Consider the following 20,846-nt stretch of genomic DNA (forward strand, 5'->3'; position numbering starts at 1 on the left):
AGTCTGGGGCGCACCACGGGACCCAGAGTCAAGTCCCTGCCCACCCATGTCCGCCTCAAAATTGCACAAGACCCAGACCCGGCCGGCCCACCCCCCATTGGGCTAGATCCAGACCTGGCTGGTCCCACCCTTGTCAAGCCCCGCCGGGTGGGAGGCGTGCCTTGAGGTCCCCCGTCAAGCCCCGCCGGGTGGGGGATGTGGCCTGAGATCCCCTGTCAAGCCCTGCCGAGCGGGGAGCATGGCCTGAGGTCCCCTGTCAAGCCCTGCCAGGTGGGGGGGTGTGCCTTGGGTCCCCCGTCAATCCCCACCGGGAGGGGGGTGCAGCTTCAGGTCCCCCGTCAAGCCCCACTGGGCGGAGGGCGTGGCCTGAGGTCCCCTGTCAAGCCCCATGGGGGGGCGGGGGAGTGTAGCCTCAGGTCCCTGATAATTGCTCATTAAGACTCGTTGTGGGAACTTGACCTCCGCTGTGGGTACAGCCATCTTGTGTTATGGAAACCCCCGCCTCTACTGTGGGCGCCACCATCTTTATGGCGGAGTGATGGTCAATTTGCATATTCCCTCTTTATTCTATAGGATTTTTATAGTAGATGTGATCCTCAGGGAGTGAACATGAGAAATTTTCATTGATTATATATCTTTTTTCTGATTGTAAAAGTATATGTGTGAGTATTGTAGAAAATTGTAAAGTACAGAAATACATAAAGAAGGAGACAGAATATTTTTTTAGGCCTTCAATTGCTTATTTGAAAGTTTTGGATTTTTTTTCCTTTCTATAATATGTTAGTGGTTATAATACATTAAAGGTTTCTCAGACCTTCCTATTGCCATAACCCTAGGCACAAAGTAAACATACAGCCTTAGGGCGAGGGAAAGGACTGGGCAGGCAGATGGAGGGATTGGTTATTTTGTAAAAGGTGCTGTGCTTGGGACATCTAAGTGCTCAGTAGGTGGCTTAATAGTTGTAGGAGTTATAATGATGTTAATTATCTATCACCTAACACAGAATTGATGTGGATCCCTAATAGAGAGCCTGCCCTGGTGCTGTTTTTCTGGTAATATGGGATATTTATGAATGGTAACCTGTGGATAGTTCTCAGTTGCCCATGATTGTCAGTAGCCAAGGCTCACACACATTAGCAGCACACTTCTATCCTCAATATCCCACTTGGGAGTGTTGATGCTCTGGTGCAGAGATTAATTTTTTATCTTGTGAAACATAATTTCCTCTGTCCATAATGACTTCCTTCCCTTTACAGGGCCAGCTCTAACTTATCCCAAGTCTTAGCCCAGATAGGCATAGCTCGCACAAAACTCCCTCGGAAGCCTGCACTGGGTGGTGTGCTGTCTCTTGTACCACTGGGGTGCTGGGTGATTACCTCTCTCATTCCCTTTCACCTCTATTGAAGGGAGAATGATTTGAGGTCAACTTAAGGGAGTTTTTTTTTTTAATGGAAAAGATATAATTAGTTGTAAAAGTATGGAAGAATTTAGGAAACAGTAATCAGTTTAAGGAAGTACCTTTTTAGGGAAGAAGATAAATCTTATAAGTGGAGAAATTTGGTAGATAATGTAGAAGGCCTTTTTAAATTGGGTGAGAAAATATAGGAAACTGTTGTAAAAGCCATGGCGCACAGTACAGGTTCACTGGCAGATTCCTTTCAGAAACCACAAAACACTGAAGTCATTGAACAAACCAACACAAAATTGATAAATGTATCTGCATAAAAGTTGGAAAATTCTGTAGAACAGAAACATGAGTAGTCAGAAAGCAGATTGAGGTGGGAGATTTTTCAAGATGTATGAAAGAAAAATGGCTAATTTCCCTAATCCTTAAAAAACTGTAGAAAGATGGACAAAGGACATAGACAGAAATAACAAAAGAAAACTAAATGGTTAATTATATAGGGAAAGGGCATTCATTTCTAGTGAAATAAAGTATTTGAATTATGAACTATCTTTGGGGGGAAGGGGTGGGAAAGCCAATCAGGTTAGCAAAGACTAAAATGTGCAATGTTTAGGGAGGGTATGAAAAAACTGATTCTGTTACTGGTGGGGTTGTGAATTATCCAGAAGAAATTTAAACTGCCAGAATTCTGCTTGTAAATATTTGACCTAGCAATTTATTTTACTTATTGGAATTTCTCTTAGAGAATCTTAAAAGCTTGTAAAGATTTATGCACTAAGATAGTCATTCATAATATTGATAATAGTGAAAAATTGGCAGTGTTTAATAGGAATTTATATAAGTAGATTATATGCCCTATCCTGTTTGGCTCAGTGGATAGAGCGTTGGCCTTTGGACTGAAGGGTCCCGGGTTTGATTCCGGTCAAGGGCACGTACCTCAGTTGCAGGTACGTGATTGGGCTGGTGCAGGAGGCAACCAATCTATGTGTTTATCTCATATCGATATTTCTCTGTCTTTTCCTCTCCCACTCTCTCTAAAAAATCAACAGAAAAATATCCTCAAGTGAGGATTTTTTTTAAAAAGTAAAATATATGAGGTCTATTGTAAGAAATTGTGTGTATCTGTTCAAGAATGAGAATCTTATATGTTCTGACATGGAAAAACATACATACAGAATATTTTATGTGATAAACCCAACTTGAAAGTACATATAATATGATTCCCTCCCCCTACTTAAAAAAATAAAATCCTCACAGAGGATATGCTTATTGACTTTAGAAGGAAGAGAAGAGTAGGGGGGAGATATATGCCCTTATCAGGAATGGAACCCACAACCTTTTTGTTAATCTTTCCATTTGTTGGAAACCATATTGAGAAAGCACAGACTTATGGGATGAATTTTTTAAATTTATTTTTATTATATATTTTTATTGATTTCAGAGAGGAAGGGAGAGGGAGAGAGAAGATAGAAACATCAATGATGAGAATCATTTATTGACTGCCTCCTGCATGCCCCCCACTGGGGATGGAGCCTGCAACCCGGGCATGTGCCCTTGACTGGAATTGAACCTGGGACCCTTCAGTCCACAGGCCGATGGCTCTATCCACTGAGCCAAACCGGCTAGGGCTGGAATGAATTTTTTATCTATTTCCATGAGTAGTGGGATGGAGAATGCAGAGAATGGATGAGTGTGCTGATGAGCAGTTGAAATGCTGACCCAGCCACATTCCTTGATATCATCTGCTGTTTAGCTTTGTTAACACCATTTAGTTTTAATTTCCTTCATCAAGGATACCATGACTCATGAACTGTTTGGTACAGTAGGAATTGTCTTCTGTTTATTATTCTTGCTGTCAACTGTATTTGTTTTAATTTTGTGTGTGTGTGTGTGTGTTTGTTAACAAAGCCCAAGAGAATCAACCAGCTTTTAGAGCTGAACAAAGTTGTTTGTCATCCCAGTTTGTTCTAGTGCAAAGTGGAGTGGCATTTTTATGACATCTGAAAGGAGAACTTTCATAACTTCTAAAAGCAAGATTTTATTTTCCTCTGTCAGTTCTTTTTTTTGCATGGTTTGATGAATCTTGTCAGTTTGTCTTATCCTTCAGGTTACGGGACCATGAATCACCACATTGCCTTAGTGAAATAGAAATAAATACCACATTAGTTTCTCTTTTTTATATACAAGGAAGTGGAAGCATAAAACAAATAAGTAATATGTCCAAGCTACAGAACATATCATTAGATTTCTTAATATTGTGGCAGATTTTTTGTTATAAGTTGCAGGCACACAATAAAAGCCTGATAAGTTAATTGATGAGCCTCTGGGTTTGTCTACATTTCACATTGTTTTCTGAGTTTTCTAGTACTGTTCCATGCACTAACCACCTTACTGGCCATTGCAGTGCTACCCAATAGAACATTCTGCCATAGTGTTCTGTTTCTACACTTTCCAATATGGTAGAAGCCAACCATTTGGGGCTATTGAAATGGGATTAGTGTAACTGAGAAACTGATTTTTTAAAAAATATGTTTTTATTGATTTGAGAGAGAGAGAGAGAGAGAGAGAGAGAGAGAGAAAGAGAGAGAAATCAACATGAGAGTGAACCATTGATTGGTTTCAGGCGCCCCCAGCCCCCATGGGTCCCAACTGGGGACCGAACCCGCAACCTGGATATGTGCCCTGACTGGGAACCAAACCGTGACCTCCTGGTTCATGAGTTGATGCTCAACCACTGAGCCACACCGGCTGGGCTTGATTTGCATTTTTGTTTAATATATTATGTACTAGAGGCCCGGTGCATGAAAATTCATGCACTGGAGGGGGGTCCCTCAGCCTGGTCTGCCCCCCTCTCACAGTCCAGGAGCCCTCAGGGGCGGGAGGCGACCTGGCGATCAGGGGAAGGCGATGCCCACATCACACTTGTGCTGCTGCCACTGCCAGCAGCGCAAGCCTCGGCCAGCCCCAGTTACCTGAGCCTCAGGTGGCCCTGGACGGCTGGGCAGCCGACATCCAAGGCTTGCCTGAACCTCGGGCCGGCCCTGGGCGACTGGGGAGCTGAGGGGACTGGGGGTCTCTGGAGGCAGGCATGTGAAGTGGCGTGGCTGGGCCTGCCTGGGGGTGGGCCCAGCCTTGCCGCGCCTGCGTAGCAGTCAATTAGCATATTCCCTCCTTATTGGCTGTGGGCACTTCCATTTTTGAGCACGGGGCAGTCAATTAGCATATTCCCTCCTTATTGGCGCCATCTTTGCGATGGCGTGAGGGTCAATGAGCATATTCCCTCTTTATTAGATAGGATTGTACATTTCCAGTGGCTATTACACGGTCATAATTAGACCATTTGGGTATGTTTCAAACATGGTGTTTTAGAGAGACTAGTAAGGAATAGATTTTTAGGGCTGTTATTGTTCTGTTAAATTGTTTTCATTTAGGCTAGAAATTCAGGAGACAGGCAAAAGCCTGTCCTTAGACTGTATACCATGTTGCTGTAGCACCATTGTTTCCTTGAAAATAGTGAGCCACTGCTAACTCAATTGAAAATCAGTTGCACAATGTTAGTCATGCGATTCTAAAATCAAATCCTTATTAAGCAACAAGCCACATTTCAGGTGTTCAGTAGCCACGTGTGACTGGTGTTTACCATATTGAACAGCACAGATCTAGAAGATCCGAATGACACTGTTAGACACCTGCAGCTAGTTGACCTTATAGAGCACTGTACCCAGCAGCTGTAGAATACACGTTCTTTCAAGGGCACGTGGAACTTTCACTGAGGCAAACCAGTGAAAGGCAGTCTCAAATCAAAAGATTGAAATCTCACAGTATATTCTATGACCACATCAGAATTAAGAAAATAACAACAGTAAGTTACCTAAGAAAGCCCTTATATCTGGAAATTAAACAATATACTTGTAAATAACTTGTGAGTCAAATGAATCTTATGGAAAATTAGAAATTTCAAACTAAATACACTTCATCAACATTTTTGGTGTAGCTAAAACAATACTTAGGGGGGAATTTATAACTTTATATGGTTATATAAAAAGAAGGGGGCCTAAAATCAATGATTTGAGTTTTTACCATAAGCTGCAAAAAAGGGGCAAACCCAAATAGGTAACAGGAAGAAAATAATAAGTATGAGAGTAGAAGACTGATGGAAGATTCACTGCAATATGATATCCCTTCCTTTTGGTAACTTTTTACTAAGTAATTTTTTAGTCTCCAATGACTAGCAATAAAATAAGCGAGAAAAAATTGTACTTTAAAAATATAAGGAACAAATTAAGGATTAATATAAGGATTAAATTAAGCTTAATAATTAAATTTTTATTTTTTTGTTGTTCATCTTCACCCAAGGATATTTTCTCCATTGATTTTCAGAGAGAATGGAAGGAAGGGGGTGGGGGAGAGAGAGAGAGATACATCAATTGGTTGCCTGCCCCAACCAGGGCTGGGGTACATGCCCTTGATCAGACTCCAACCTGAGACCCTTTAGTCCATGGGCCAATGCTCTATTCAATGAGCCAAACTGGCTAGAGTAAAAATTATCTATAAAAATAAAAGCATAATACGCAAATCGACCAAACGATCATCCAGATGACCTTCTGGACAAAGCCTGGGCTGCAGCCGTGGGATTGAGGCAGCCGCTGTGACTGCAAAGGCCTACTCTTGCACGAATTTCCTGCATCAGGCCTCTAGTTTTTATAGTAGAAGCCTCAGTTTTTTTTAAATTCAAAATTCACATTAGTGCTCTGATGTGCCTGTTTGGAAATAATTTAACCTAGGGGTGGAAACCTATAGACATTTTATAAACCCATGACAGAATTTTGAAGCTGAGAGTTTGAATTTAACTTTAAAATAATCAAGTGGTGAGCAGCCACATGCATCCCATTGAGAAGTTGTGTACAGTACTTACTTTCAGTGACATTTCCAGGTGAGTCTGCAGAAATGATTGGCTTCCCAAGAGTTCATATAATCTGATTGAACTGAAAAAAAAAAGAATATTTAAATAAAACATTAATTTTTTTTTCTTACAGGTTTATAGACAAGAAGGAACGGTTAAGCCAACTTAAGAGCAAACAGGAAGAATTTCAAAAAGAGTGAGTCTTCATTTGGCTTTTTAATTTGTGGAGGTTATGTGGTTTAATTCAGTGCTGTGATATGCAGATATATGGATTGCTAAATTACTAAATTTAGGATATAATCTGAAAGTACAGAAGAGCAGTGCATCTTGGAGAAGCAAAATAGGAGAGTTATCAAGTTTCTAGAAAATACTGGGATCAGCCCTGGTGCCTGTGCACAGTAGGCACTAGCGATGGGATGGATGAATTAAGCCCCCAGCCTGATCATTGGTATGTGGCAGACGGGTCCAGGACAGTAGGCATGTTAGACTTAAGTTAGTGATGGTGGCTCCTATAGGATGTTACTGCTTCCATTTAGCTTTCTTCTCTATCAGTGTTTTTGCAAAGTGTGGTCTGCAGATCATCTGTATCAGAATTCATTAACTGAGGTAATGGTTAAAGATGCAGATTCTTAAAATCCTATCCTCAGGTATTCAGATTCAGTAGGTCTGAGGGGAGGCCTGGGAATCTGAGTTATTACTGAGCACTGCCGGTGCATCTCGCACACTCTGGATTTGAGAATTTTCCTATAGAGTCTCCTATCCCAAACGGACCCAGTCACTGTTCTGCAGACACACCCCTGGTCAGATAAACACATTCATAAGTGGATTAAATAGCCTGAGATGCCTCACATTAGAGCAGTGGTTCTCAACCTTCTGGCCCTTTAAATACAGTTCCTCATGTTGTGACCCAACCATAAAATTATTTTCGTTGCTACTTCATAACTGTAATGTTGCTACTGCTATGAATCATAATGTAAATATCTGATATGCAGGATGGTCTTAGGCGACCCACAGGTTGAGAACCGCTGCATTAGAGAAACCTGCTTGGATTAATTTAACTTGGTTATTTCTCTAATTTATTCAGCCATAGATACTATTTATTTATATTTAAATTCTTCCCTGACACCATGCTTATTTTTTTTAAGAAAGAGGGGAAGAGAAAGAGAGAAAGGGACAAATGGAAAGGGAAGGAACAATGACCAGTTGCCTTCCTGCACACACCAGGACTGGGGTTCAAAGCCTTTCAGTGTACAGGACGGTGCTCCAGCCAACGGAGCCCCACTGGCCAGGGCAGAAACTTCTATTTTTATAGAACACTTCACTCCATAAAACAAATATTCTCAGATACTGGCTTGTGCCTTTTCTTTCTGTAATGATCTTAGCATTTTTAGTCATGAGTTCTCTTGTAACTATCATTAATTATGGCTGACGGGAATTATTAGTTATGACTGAGGACAAAGGCTCTGGCTGTTCTGGAAGTTTATGATGAACGTCTGCAGAAAGGCTCCGGACTGTGTTAGAAGTGCAAAAAGAAGAACGTGAGAAAAAATTGCAGAGAAGAGAATTTGGAAAACACTTTGCTTCAGTCCCATTTTGCTATTTCAAGCCATTTATAAGAAGTTGTATTTAAAAGTTGTTGATTTTACATTTTTTAAAAAATATATTTTATTGATTTTTTTACAGAGAGGAAGGGAGAGGGATAGAGAGTTAGAAACATCAATGAGAGAGAAACATCGATCAGCTGCCTCCTGCACACTCCCTACTGGGTATGTGCCCGCAACCAAGGTGCATGCCCTTGGCCGGAATCGAACCTGGGACCCTTGAATCTGCAGGCTGATGCTCTCTACCACTGAGCCAAACCGGTTAGGGCTGATTTTACATTTTTGAGCTTTATAAAATTTAATTTTTTAAGGGCTTATTCTGTATCTCTCTTCTCCGTACAGAGTGTTAAAAGCTATGGAAGGAAAATGGATAACAGATCAGTTGGTAAGCTGTAAGAACTATTTAAATAATATTCTTTGTACTTGAGGTTATATGTTTTTAAATTGGTGGTGCTTCAAAAATCATTGTGAGTTTAAATTTGTTTTTTGGTTTTTTTTTCATTTTTGGAAGTCCTCTCTTTGAATATATTTGTAGTGTGGACTTCTCAGATATTTTTTTGGGGACCAAAAACGGGGTGTTGACAGTTCATTAGGGAGCTGTTGTAAAGGTTATGAAGTCTGGCAGTGACATAGAAATATAAGAACAATGGGCTATCCTTTTGGAGAAAACGTACTCATCATAAACACACACAGTTTAAATGGAGTAATGATTAAATGTGAAAAGTAAACTCATAAAAATGTGAAAAGGAAATAGGGGAAAGTTTTTATGTAATTTAGGAGTGAGGACCTTGATAAGCCATAAAAGAAAACATTTTATGTTTGTTTTGTTAATCCTCAGGGCATAAACAGAACTTTCTGTGATGATGCAAATGTTCTATATCTACACAGACCAATATGGATGGTAGCCATTAGCCACATGTGTTGAGCATTGTTGATCATAAGACATATGGGTAGTGTGAGTAAGAAACTGAATTTTTAAAAATATGTTTTTATTGATTTTAGAGAGAGGAATGAAGAGGGAGAGAGATAGAAACATCAGTAATGAGAAAGAAGCATAAGACATATGGGTAGTGTGAGAAAGAATCATTGATCAGCTGCCTCCTTCAAGCTCGCTCCTGGGGATTGAACCCGTGTGCCCTGACTGGGAATCAAACCTTGTCCTCCTAGTTCATGTGGCTCAATCACTGAGCCACCCCGGCCAGGCTGAATTTTGTTATTTTATGTAATTTTAATTGACTTTTAAATAACCACATGTGCCCAGTGGCTATATATTGAACAGAGCATGTTAAGAGAATATCCTGCAACATATTTTTCTGTGAATTTCTCTTTAATTTTCTAACAGCTTCTGCATTGAGCCATAATAACACATTTTTTTTCTTTTTGGTAATCTGACATAGTTATAGAAGCTATAATACATATAACAGTTTTCATTATATTTTCTAAGATATACCTGAAAAATGGGTGGTGATACTGGGTAGATAATCATATTAGTTATGAGACCATTTCTGATATTTATTGCATACTTTTTAAGAGATGGAAAATAATGTCCTGCAAGATGAGGATTGAACAGCTGAAACAAACAATATGCAAAGGAAATGAAGAAATGAAGAAAAGTAAGTAATTGGAGCCCCTCCCTCCAGCCCTAATAAAGAGCTCATGTGGAATTTCATGGGATTAATAAACTAGAGAGGCAGAGAAAGAGAGAGGAATAGGGGTAACAGCAACCTGGAAAAGTTACTGCTCACCTTCCTCTCCATATGAAACGTTTGTGTAAGGGACTCTTATACAAAGACCTTTAAATAACCTGCTACCTTTCTCACTTTAAAAAAGTTAAGGAACATATGTTTCCCATTTGCCTTAGCTAAGAGGAGACTCCGAGTCTAAGTTGGAATCCATTTATAATTATTAGTTCCTACCAGAGGCATAGAATATTTTTTTCTCCATTAGTGTATTTTATACATATTTTAATCTGTATTAATTTTACATTATACTTTTACTGATACTCTATCAATATGTGGTTATCAAAATTTAAGAGAGTTCTCTTAGAAATCCTACATCCTTGGAAATACTCTGTGTATTTCTGAAGGTCAGTGTTTAAAGTTTCGAATGAGTCACCATCAGACCTTGTGAATCCCTCTCCTGTTCATTGCTTTCAGAAGCAATATCTTGTAAGGGGTACATAGTGGAGTTAAAGCTTCCTTTGAAGACATTTGTCCTCATACAGTTCTGTGGAGTTTCACAGGATTAACAAGAGAGAAGCAGGGCAGCATGATGAAGGAGCACCCAGGACTGCAGATAGTCAATTGCTCACTGGGTTTGGCACACATCCTCCAAAGCCTCTGGTTCAGCAGCAGTGTAGGGACTTGTCATTTAACCTTGAACCTGGTGTACCTCTTTCCTCACGCTTCCGTGATGTTCACCCCAGGGGTTGGCTACCAGGTATCTGAGAACCGCCTCAAATTGCTGAATTTACTGACCTTGTGCAGTTCTCTGGTGATCAAGTTTAAAACTTTGATCAGCTCTAATAGATTCCTCGCACCAAAATACAAAAGCAGCAACCACAGAGAATAAAATGAATGGTTCTAAAGCAGTGAACTTAAAACAGTGGTTTCCATCCCTGGCAGAGAGATCTGGGAACCTTTTTAAAACCTAGAGAGAGAATTTTGGGACCCACCCTGGATTTAGGAAATACAATCTCATGCATGGGGACTGGGTCAGTGGTTCTGAAACTGTCTGTAGTAAAAGACCAGTAGTTTCTCTTTGATTTCCAATCTGTCATAAACTGATACCAATACTTTCATAAAGTATAATAAAATAAATTACTAGAAAGATGGTCATACGCTTGAATTTTATGGCAGTGTCAAATTGCCATGTCAAAGAAAACATTTTCTAAACTTAGCCTGTATTTCTGTACATCTCTTGTCTGATTGGGAAAAGTTTACAGACCGACCCAGATACATACATAGGCCACACTTTGAGTCCACTGCTCTGGGTGGTTCTGATGGTCTGCCGGGGTCCCGAACCCTGCTCTTTAGAACATAATGCAGGCTAGTTGCCATGCTCACAAGCTAAGGGAGTTCTTAGATTCCAGGACCTATTTGTAGAGATAATTGTTGAGTTTGATTTATTTTAGATTCTGAAGGCCTTCTCAAAACCAAGGAAAAGAATCAGAAGCTTTATACTCGAGCACAACGGCATCAAGAGAAAAAGGAGAAGATTCAGAGGCATAACCGCAAACTTGGGGACCTAGTAGAAAAAAAGACCATCGACTTAAAAAGTCATTATGAGCGTCTGGCAGATCTTCGGCGGTCTCATATATTAGAGCTCACCTCTGTCATCTTCCCAATTGAGGAAGTGAAGACTGGTGCGAGGTACAGTAAGCAAGTCTTTTGACTCTACATCAGGTCCCAAAATCAAGTATTTTTTAAGTGTGTCAGCACCTCATTTATTTGACCTCATTCTGGGCCATTGGCTTTCCTGGTAATTAAACTGAATGAAGTCTTATCTGCTTCAGCAAACACTGCACACTGCATGAAGTTGGGGAGGCAGCCAAGGTAAAGGGCGGTGGCCCTCGGAGGAGCTTGTGTACACTTACAGCTTCCCGATGAGGTGCTGACTCACCCTGATCAAAAAACCATCTGATGGCCGATGTCAGCTGCAATCCCAATCGGGTTGTTTATTAGTTATATGCTGTGAGGCAGGTTCTTGAACCTCAAAGTCAGGGATAATAAATGCCTACTTCACAAGGATCAGGAGCTAAAGTGGAAGAAAGCACCTGGTGCTTGGGGTTTCTTACATGGTGACAGCCTTTTACTGCTGACTAGCTGTTGTCAAGCGCCGGGTATCTTCAGTCTACTCTTAGCAGTAGTACATGGATAACCTATTGAGTCAAAAGACAACTAGTCAGGCCAAAGCAGGTAAAACTGACAAAACAGAAACATTATGCCACATTAAATTGTCGTGGGCCGGGGCCTGCCAGGGGAACATGAAAGAGGCCAGAAGACAACTAGTCAGGCCAAAGCAGGTAAAAAAGCTGACAAAACAAACATTATGCCACATTAAATTGTAGTGGGCCGGGGCCTGCCAGGGGAACATGAAAGAGGCCACAGATTCCTTTTGGAGAGAGCTTTGAACTCAATGAGTAGACACATGAGCAAAGCTCACCCTCCTGAGTTAACAAAATTTATGGACAAGAAGTTATCCTTGAAATTAACTGGTGGCAGACATGTCCAAGGAATATTGCGGGGATTTGATTCCTTTATGAATCTTATGGTAGATGAATGTGTGCAGATGGCAACAACAATATTGGAATGGAGACTCATAATTGCATACAAAGTTGCAGAAGAGAAAATGGAGAAAAACTTTCTCCTTTCTACCTGTGCTGTTTAAATTTTTCTGTTAGTATATATTAGTATATACTGTTAATTTTTTTTAAACTGATGATTTTGAAGTTACCTCTATAATAAGATTTCGTGTTCATTCTTTTTTTTTTTTAAACAATTTTATTTTATTATGTTTTTTAATCCTCACCCGGGGATATTTTTCCATTGATTTTTAGGAAGAGTGAAAAAGAGAGGGAAAGACAGAGAGAAACATCAATGTGAGAGAAACACATCGATTGGTTGCCTCCTTCACAAGCCCTGACGAGGGCCCAGGCCGGGGAGGAGCCTGCAACCGAGGTACGTGCCCTTGACTGGAATCGAACCCGGGACCCTTCGGTCCACAGGCCGATGCTCTGTCCACTGAGCCAAACCGGCTAGGGCTCATGTTCATTCTTTTTTCTCAAACTTCCTTGAGTGGGAGAAGGAGGAAGTAGCATTACAGCTTGGAGCTGGCCTAGTCCCCCGGCCTTAACCGTGATAGCCGGTAGGCGTTATGCTATGTGTGTTGTGGCAGAAAGAAAAAGGATCGAGAACCACTGGCCAAGAGAACAGAATCTAAACTTAGTGCAGTGCAAAAGGCCCTTCCCAGTCTCCCATTTCCTACCCACCTTTCCAATACCGTCTCCTGGCACTTCCTTTGTGTATTCTACACAACTCCACTGATCATCTCTGCTCCCAAACACACCGTGTCCTTCCCCTCCTGTGCATTTGTGCCTGCTGTGACTTCTCATTCCCATCATGCTTCAGACCAGCAGATCTCCAAGTGTGGTCTATGGGCTCTGTGGGTCCCTGCAACCCTTTCAGGGGGTCCATGCAGTCAAACTGTTTTTATATAATAATATTAACACTTTATTTTCCTTTTTCACTCTGTTGACATTGCACTGGTGGCTCAGAAGCCATGGTGGGTAAAACCTCTGGTGCCACAATACATTTCAAGGCAGACATCTCAAGGCAGTGACACCAAGCTGCAGTAATAGTCATTGTATTCTGCCATGTACTTGCAGTATTAAAACAAAAACAAAAACCAGTTTTGCAGCAACAGTGTTCTTGATGAAGCAATAGGAAATATTTTTATTTAAATTTTATTGGCTTGCCCTGCAAACACACCTTTTTAAGATAGTATATGATGAAATGGGAAATGTGCAGAAGCTGCTTTTGCTGCAGACCGAAGTGCCATGGTTGGCTCAAGGAAAAGCACTTGAATGAATTGCAAGCAGTAGTTGCTTTTTTCATGGGACACTATTTTACTTGAAAGAACAATTGAAAGACTTTGGTATTATAGAGGTTTTTAAAAAATGTTGATCAGTGCTGTATTGTGTTATTTGACTCTTTACTAATGTACTTGTTTGAAAAATACAGATTTTTTTCATAAGGATATACTATGTTAACATGTAATAATTTTATTATTTTTTAATGAATTAATCATTTTAAATGTTCTCGGATTTCTTATATAGCAAATCTCAATAGACCTAACCCCTACACACAAAAGCTCTTTGAGGTCCTCAGAAATTTTTAAGCATATAAAGGGATATTGCTACCAAATCATTGAAGAACCTGGTATTTGAGGCCCTTGCTCCTGGTGCCCCCTTACGCCCATGTGGACTTCTGTGCTACAGCTGGTTTGATCTTCATCTCTGATAGCAATCACTTATCTCTGCATGTTCCACGTCACTTCCTGTGCTCATGTGCTTCTTCCCAGTGTTCTGTATATTTGGCAAGTATATTGCCTGCTCTTTAAAACCCAGTCCCTTGAAACCCGTATGCATCTTCTGATTTTTAGAGATCCCGCGGATGTGTCTTCAGAGAGTGACAGTGCCATGACCTCCAGCACCGTGAGCAAGCTTGCCGAAGCCCGGAGGACGACTTACCACTCAGGGAGATGGGTCTGTGACGACCACAATGGGGACACCAGCATCAGCATCACAGGGCCTTGGATTAGCCTTCCCAACAACGGGGACTACTCTGCCTACTACAATTGGGTGGAAGAGAAGAAAACCACGCAGGGGCCTGGTGAGAAGCAAGACAGTGTTTGGAAGTGTTTATAAACATGAATTTTGTTTGTTTTTTTGTTGAGGGATTACGAATTTATTCGATCACCCACACACCAGGTGGCTGAGCCTGGATGGCTCCAGCCAACATGTATACTTTTAATTGAGGTAAAATTTATATAACAAAATGAACAGTTAGGAACAATTAAGTGGCATTTAGTACATGTACAGTGATATAAAACCATCACCTCTGTCTAGTTCCAGAACATTTCCATCACCCCACATGCAAACTCCAGGGCATGGAGCAGTCACCCCCAGCGCCCTCCTCAGAGCCGAGCCCTGGCCATCACTAATCTGCACCCTGTTTCTGTAGTTGTGTCTATTCTGGGCATTTCATATAAATGGGATCATACAAAACATGGCCTTTTGTGTTTGGCTTCTTTTACTTATATGTTTTCAGAGTTCATCCATATTGTTGTATGTATCATTCTTTTTATGATTGAATGACATTCCATTGTATGGATATACCACATATTGTTTCTCCATCTGTGGATGTGCTGGAAACATGTATTTCAGATATTTCTCCTCTTGGGGGTCGATACTGCTTTATCTATATAAAAAGACCTCACTATTTAAAGAAGCATAGTTAGCCTGAGTCCCATCCCATTTTGATAGTTTTTAACTTTGTAAAGAGCTTGTTTAGCAGTCCTAACTGGAGATTGAATACCACACTAGAGAAATCCTTTAACACCCCCATAGCTTTTCTCTGGTGGAGAATTGTTCGTTTAGTCATTCAGCACATACTTAGTGAGATGTGCTTTAGTCATGTACTGGTGATACACAGGTGGTGTCACCCAGACAGGTGTGCCTCCCTTCCAGTGGGGAGGACAGGAAGCAAGCTGTCATCAAAAGCATGTACGCTGAGTGCGTGCTGTGGGTGGGGACTTCAATTTCATTTATGCTGGGCCTGTCTAGGCCCACTTACTTAGGTTTCACTCAGTGAAAATCATAGCAATGAAACATGGACCTTTTATTAGGAAGGAGTAAAACGTTACCATAAATGTAATGATAAATTAGAAATCATAAAATGTAGGTTCATTCGTATTTTTTGCTGAAATTAAGGTTGTTCTGTGTGTGGTGGTTGTTTTTACACTTTAGACATGGAGCATAACAACCCTGCTTACACCATCAGCGCTGCGCTGTGCTATGCGACTCAGCTGGCCAACATTTTGTCTCATATACTCGACATAAATCTTCCCAAAAAGCTGTGCAACAGGCAAGTAACTGAGGGCGGCGATGTCTTCTTCATCGTGGTTCTCTTATGCTCTTTTTGTGTTCTCATTTGTTCTAATGAATCCAAAATCAAGAATTTAAGTGTTATTCAGACAGAAATGACCATAGATACTGAGATTAATTCCATAAGCCTCATGTGGTACAAATTGGTGTTATCTTACAATTGCATGTGAAGTGTTTGAGAAGACCACAGAGAATTCTCCCACTTGCAAAAAGAACTGAAGGAAAACCCAGGATATTCAGAGGGTGTGCTCATGTGCAAGAACTGGGGAAACACTTGGCAAATTTTGTTTTTTGTTTTTAAAATGATTTTAGACAGAAAACATCAATTTGTTGTTTCACTTGATTTATAAATTCATTGGGATCAAATCAGCATTTGTCTTTTATTTGTCTTTCAAAAGTACAAATACAGCCCTGACCGGTTTGGCTCGGTGGATGGGGCGTCGGCCTGCGGACTGAGGGGTCCCGGGTTCGATTCTGGCCAGAGGCGTGTGCCTTGGTTGCGGGCGCGTCCCCAGTGGGGAGTGTGCAGGAGGCAGCTGATCGGTGTTCCTCTCTCATCGATGTTTCTGGCTCTGTGGCCCTCTCCCTCTCTGTGAAAAATCAATAAAATATATTAAAAAAAAAGAAGTACAAATACAAGGACAAGTGTTCATTTGTGGCGTATTGGGACACACTCTAACCAACTAGTGTGCCTTGGTTGCGGGCGTGTCCCCAGTGGGGAGTGTGCAGGAGGCAGCTGATCGGTGTTCCTCTCTCATCGATGTTTCTGGCTCTGTGGCCCTCTCCCTCTCTGTGAAAAATCAATAAAATATATTAAAAAAAAAGAAGTACAAATACAAGGACAAGTGTTCATTTGTGGCGTATTGGGACACACTCTAACCAACTGAGCTACCCAGCTGTGGCTGTTTGATTTTCTTATAATAAAAACGTGGTTTAAAATTAAAAAAAAAAATGTAAAGGTTTACAGTCTACCCAAATCCTAATACTTTCCTACCAACCTTTAGTTTTCCTTGCATTTCAAGCAAATATAAATATGGTTACCATCTTTTAAACACAAAAGGTATCATGCTGTACCAAGGTGTTTTAAACACCTTTGCTTTTTAAGTTTTTATTTATTTAACAAATATTTATTGAGTGTCTGCTATGTGCCAGGCACTGTTCTAGGTACTAAGAAGGTACATTGGTGATGAAAGCATAATCCCTACCCCTTTGGCCCTTAACTTTAATGAAGGGACAAATAAACAGTATGTCAGATGGTGACATGTGCTGTGGAGAACGTTAAAGCAGGGTGAGAGAAAGGGGATGTGGAGGCAGGGAAGGGCTTGCAGTGTTTGAGTGGGCAGGTGTGTGATCATGTGTGAACCTGAGGGAGGAAGGGAGCAAGCCAAGTGGACCCTGGGGAAAGAGGCTGTGAGCAGAGAGAGGCCTGCAAAGCCCTGGAGGAGAGCTGCAAGGAGCACAGAGGAGACCGTGTGCATCAGGAAGGTAGGAGTGCAAATCGTGTGGGGCCTGTCGGGCCTTCAGCTCTCATCCTGCATAAAGTGGGCAACTGCAGAGTTTTCCTTTGTATAAGTGTCCCAGGATCTCACCAGTCCTCTATTGACACTTGTGGGTCATCTTACACATTCATCATTTCACTAGTTTGCAAGTATTTGTGTACAGTAAGTTTTCAGAAGTGGAATTGCTTAGTCAAAGGATCTATGTATTTGTAATTGTTACAGATTCAGTGAAATTGTTCATGAGGGGAATAGTTCATTCCTAGAAAGTTTCTAAGTACATTTAAGAGGCAAAGGCCTCAGGGTAAGTTTTATACTGAATTGCAGTGTAAAGTACACTCTTCAAAATGAATGTTGTAACATAGAATTTCCTCCAAAAAATACAACTTTACAAATTATGTTTGTTTTACAGTGAATTTTGTGGGGAAAATCTCAGCAGACAGAAATTTACTCGAGCAGTAAAGAAACTGAATGCAAATATTCTTTACTTGTGCTTTTCTCAGGTATGGAAAATGTGCTGTGAACTAATTTTTAATTTCTTAACATGGTTGAAAATAGTAATCAATTTTTTGTTTTTGTTTTTCTAGCATGTAAATTTAGACCAATTACAACCACTGCATACCCTCAGGAATCTAATGTACCTGGTCAGCCCGAATTCTGAACACCTAGGCAGGTAAGAAAGGTGTTTGTTGCTTTTATCTGAGTGTTGTGATGACTTCTAAGTGGAGTTGTATGTGTTGGCAGTGTACAGGGGCCTGTTCCTCAGCCCCAAATCTCCAAACAGGACAAAAATAATGCAGTCCCATATAGAAGGAAGCAATGGCTAATCATATTTGAGCCATTATGGTTCTTAACATAATCATTTCTCAGAGAAATTAATAGCATTTTAACACCTAAAACAGAAGAACCCAAGGGTTCCTGGCCTTTCTTGTGCTGTCCCTGAAGATCAAATGCCGTTTCTTTGAATCCACATCTGTTTCTTCTCTAGCCTGTTGCTTGTGCATCTTCTTTTGTGCCTGCTCATTCCTTCCCATAACAGTTCTTCACAATTCTCTGTCACTGAGTCAATCTGGCCACCATTTGTTGGATAAAGGGTATGAGATGTTTATGAGATGAATAGTTTAAAATCCATTAGCTTAAAAACGGGAGTAACAAAAAAGACCAACCAGGACTGGTCTATGGGGTCTTTTCAGTTTCTCAGCCCATAAAAAGCATGGCATTCATGAGGCTTATCTTTGGTCGCATCCAAGAGCCCCTTCTCTAGGTGCTGATCTTTTTTCCTTGTTCTTAGAGGTCTGTTCATTCATTTCTGCAGATAGGGCTTGGCTATTGTATTTGTACTTTTGAAAGACAAATAAAAGGTGGGAAAATTCTTGTGGGGTCTCTTCCCATCATTCATTTGCTTTGACACAAACCAGGGCTCAAGGGGAGTCCCCTCCACTGACCAGGATGCCTGGTTTCCTTCACATTGCAGTGAACTTTCTATGACAGTCTGCCTTCAACGGTTGTCTTATGTTTCTCCCCTCTTCCCTCCCCCTGCCTAAAACAGTAGTTAACTTTGGAAAGAGCTGTGGACTCTCTCCGGGAAACTGCACATGCACCTTGAATGTTTTGCCATTGTATAGGGACTTCAAACTCCTTAGCCCAAATCCCATTCATTAATTTAGGAGCCACAGAAAACCTTTAGAAATCCATCCTAATTTTAGTGGTTGATTTCCATGGGTTTGCTTGCCATCCTCTCTGTACTTTATTTGTAAATGGTTCAATGTTAGGAAATTTATTATTCGTAATAAGGACTAATATTTATTTACACTGGGCTAGACACTTTACATGTCTTAAATCTCTCTTTTTAAAAAAATATGTTTTTATTGATTTTGCAGAGAAAGGAAGGAAGAGAGAAAAAAACATCAGTGTGAGAGAGAAACATTGATTGGCTGCCTCCTACACGCCCCCTTACTGGGATCGAGGCTGCAATGTGCCCTCATGGGGAATCAAACCTTTTGGTGCATGGGATGACACTAACTCCATGAGCTACACCAGCCAGGGCAGGATCATTATCCTTACTTTCACACAGGGGGCAACGTGGTAGCAGGCCAACTAACTCGTGCCCATGGTCACGGAGCCAGTAAAAGTGGTGGAGCCAGGTCCCAACACACCTGGCTGACGACTCCCAAGTACTAGGTACTCATGCTTTTATTTTTAAAAAAATATATATTTTATTGATTTTTTACAGAGAGGAGAGGGAGAGGGATAGAGAGTTAGAAACATCGATGAGAGAAACATCAATCAGCTGCCTCCTGCACACTCCCCACTGGGGATGTGCCCGCAACCAAGGCACATGCCCTCGACCAGACTCAAACCCGGGACCCTTTAGTCCGCAGGCCGACGCCCTATCCACTGAACCAAACCGGTCAGGGCGGTACTCATGCTTTTAACCATGCACATTAACTTTATCACATTAACATACTAAAGAAGAAAGAACGTAGGACTATCCTTATACAGATGCCAGAAAAGCGATGGATAAAATTCAGTTCCCCTTAATAAAGAAAACTATCAAATTAAAAAGAGATGATTAATAAAGGATACCTACCATAAGCATGGAGCAAAAGCTAGTTTAATGGCATATCGTCAGGAAGAAAAAGGGTGCCCTGCTTGCCCTGCTACATTAACATGGCTCTGGAGGCCCAGCCAAGGCAGGACATTTTAAACAAGGAATAAGGTGCATTTATATTAGAAAGAAGGAAACTAAGCTGATCTATTGTAGATGGTATGATTACACTGGATACCCAAAAGAACTACGAAGCTGTTAGAAATGATACTTGTATGGTGTCTAAATATAAGAGCAACATACATTAAAACAGTTGCTTTCTTATGTGCCAACCACAACTTGTTAAAAAAAAAAGTAATGGGAAAAAAGATCCCTTTTACTTTAGCAACAAACGCTATAAACTATAGAGAAGTAATCCTTACAAAGTACATGCAAATTTATGTAAAGAAAATTTTGGAACTAAAAAAAATATTCAACCTGTAATTTTTGAATGTCTGCCCAGCACTGTATGAGGTGTGGCACTGAATGCAAGAAGGCCAGGGTGGTGATTTTCTAGGAGGAAGGCTCAGTATTGTAAAAGTGCTACTTCTCCCAAAAAGGAAACCTGATCAGAATTTTAGCAGATATTTCATGGAACTTTGATAGGCTGATTCTAATGTTTAACTAGAAGCATAGTCTGCAAGGAAATTTTGACAAAGAATAATAAGGGATGGTCTTGGCCCCTTTTAAAACGTAGTATAAAGGTAATTAAAACAAGACCCTGTTAGCATGCAAATCGGTGGAGCAATTAAAACAATAGAAGAGAGTCCAGGAACAGACCCTTGTGTATGTGGGAAAATAATATATGATAAGGGTGGCATGTTGAATCATAATAGCTCAATGGTGGTGGGTCAGTTGGGTATTCATATGAAGAAAATGTTGGATTTATATGACATTCCACATACAAAAATTAATTCCAGATGAAATAAAAGACTTTAATTTTAAAAACTATAACTAGGAGAAAAGAGTGTTTATAATCATAGGGTGGGGAGGGGATTCCCAAGCAAGCCACAAAACCCAAAAACCATGAAGGAAAGGAGTTACATATTTTTCTATGGAAAAACTCTAAATGTCTCTGGTAAAAGATACCATAAACAATGTTAAAAGACAAGCAATAGATATATTTTGCAGTCTCTATAAGAGACAATGGATTAAAATCCAGACTCCTTAAATCTTTCAGGTCAATAA

At 40.6% G+C, this 20,846-nt stretch overlaps 1 protein-coding gene across 1 annotated transcript in view; it reads left to right on the plus strand.

Moving 5' to 3' along the window:
• Positions 1-20,846, plus strand: part of ATG14 (autophagy related 14) — a gene marked incomplete at its 5' end in the record, with an annotated part of 35,856 nt that overhangs the window by 7,238 nt on the left and 7,772 nt on the right. The window contains 8 exons of the mRNA XM_005881307.2: positions 6,442-6,504; positions 8,252-8,294; positions 9,441-9,522; positions 11,043-11,280; positions 14,072-14,301; positions 15,438-15,555; positions 17,484-17,574; positions 17,659-17,744. Of these exons, the coding sequence (XP_005881369.1) occupies positions 6,442-6,504; positions 8,252-8,294; positions 9,441-9,522; positions 11,043-11,280; positions 14,072-14,301; positions 15,438-15,555; positions 17,484-17,574; positions 17,659-17,744 (951 nt within the window). The remainder of the gene's footprint in view (positions 1-6,441; positions 6,505-8,251; positions 8,295-9,440; positions 9,523-11,042; positions 11,281-14,071; positions 14,302-15,437; positions 15,556-17,483; positions 17,575-17,658; positions 17,745-20,846) is intronic.

The sequence above is a fragment of the Myotis brandtii genome, unplaced genomic scaffold, assembly GCF_000412655.1.
Source record: "Myotis brandtii unplaced genomic scaffold, ASM41265v1 scaffold675, whole genome shotgun sequence".
Lineage (NCBI taxonomy): Eukaryota > Metazoa > Chordata > Mammalia > Chiroptera > Vespertilionidae > Myotis > Myotis brandtii.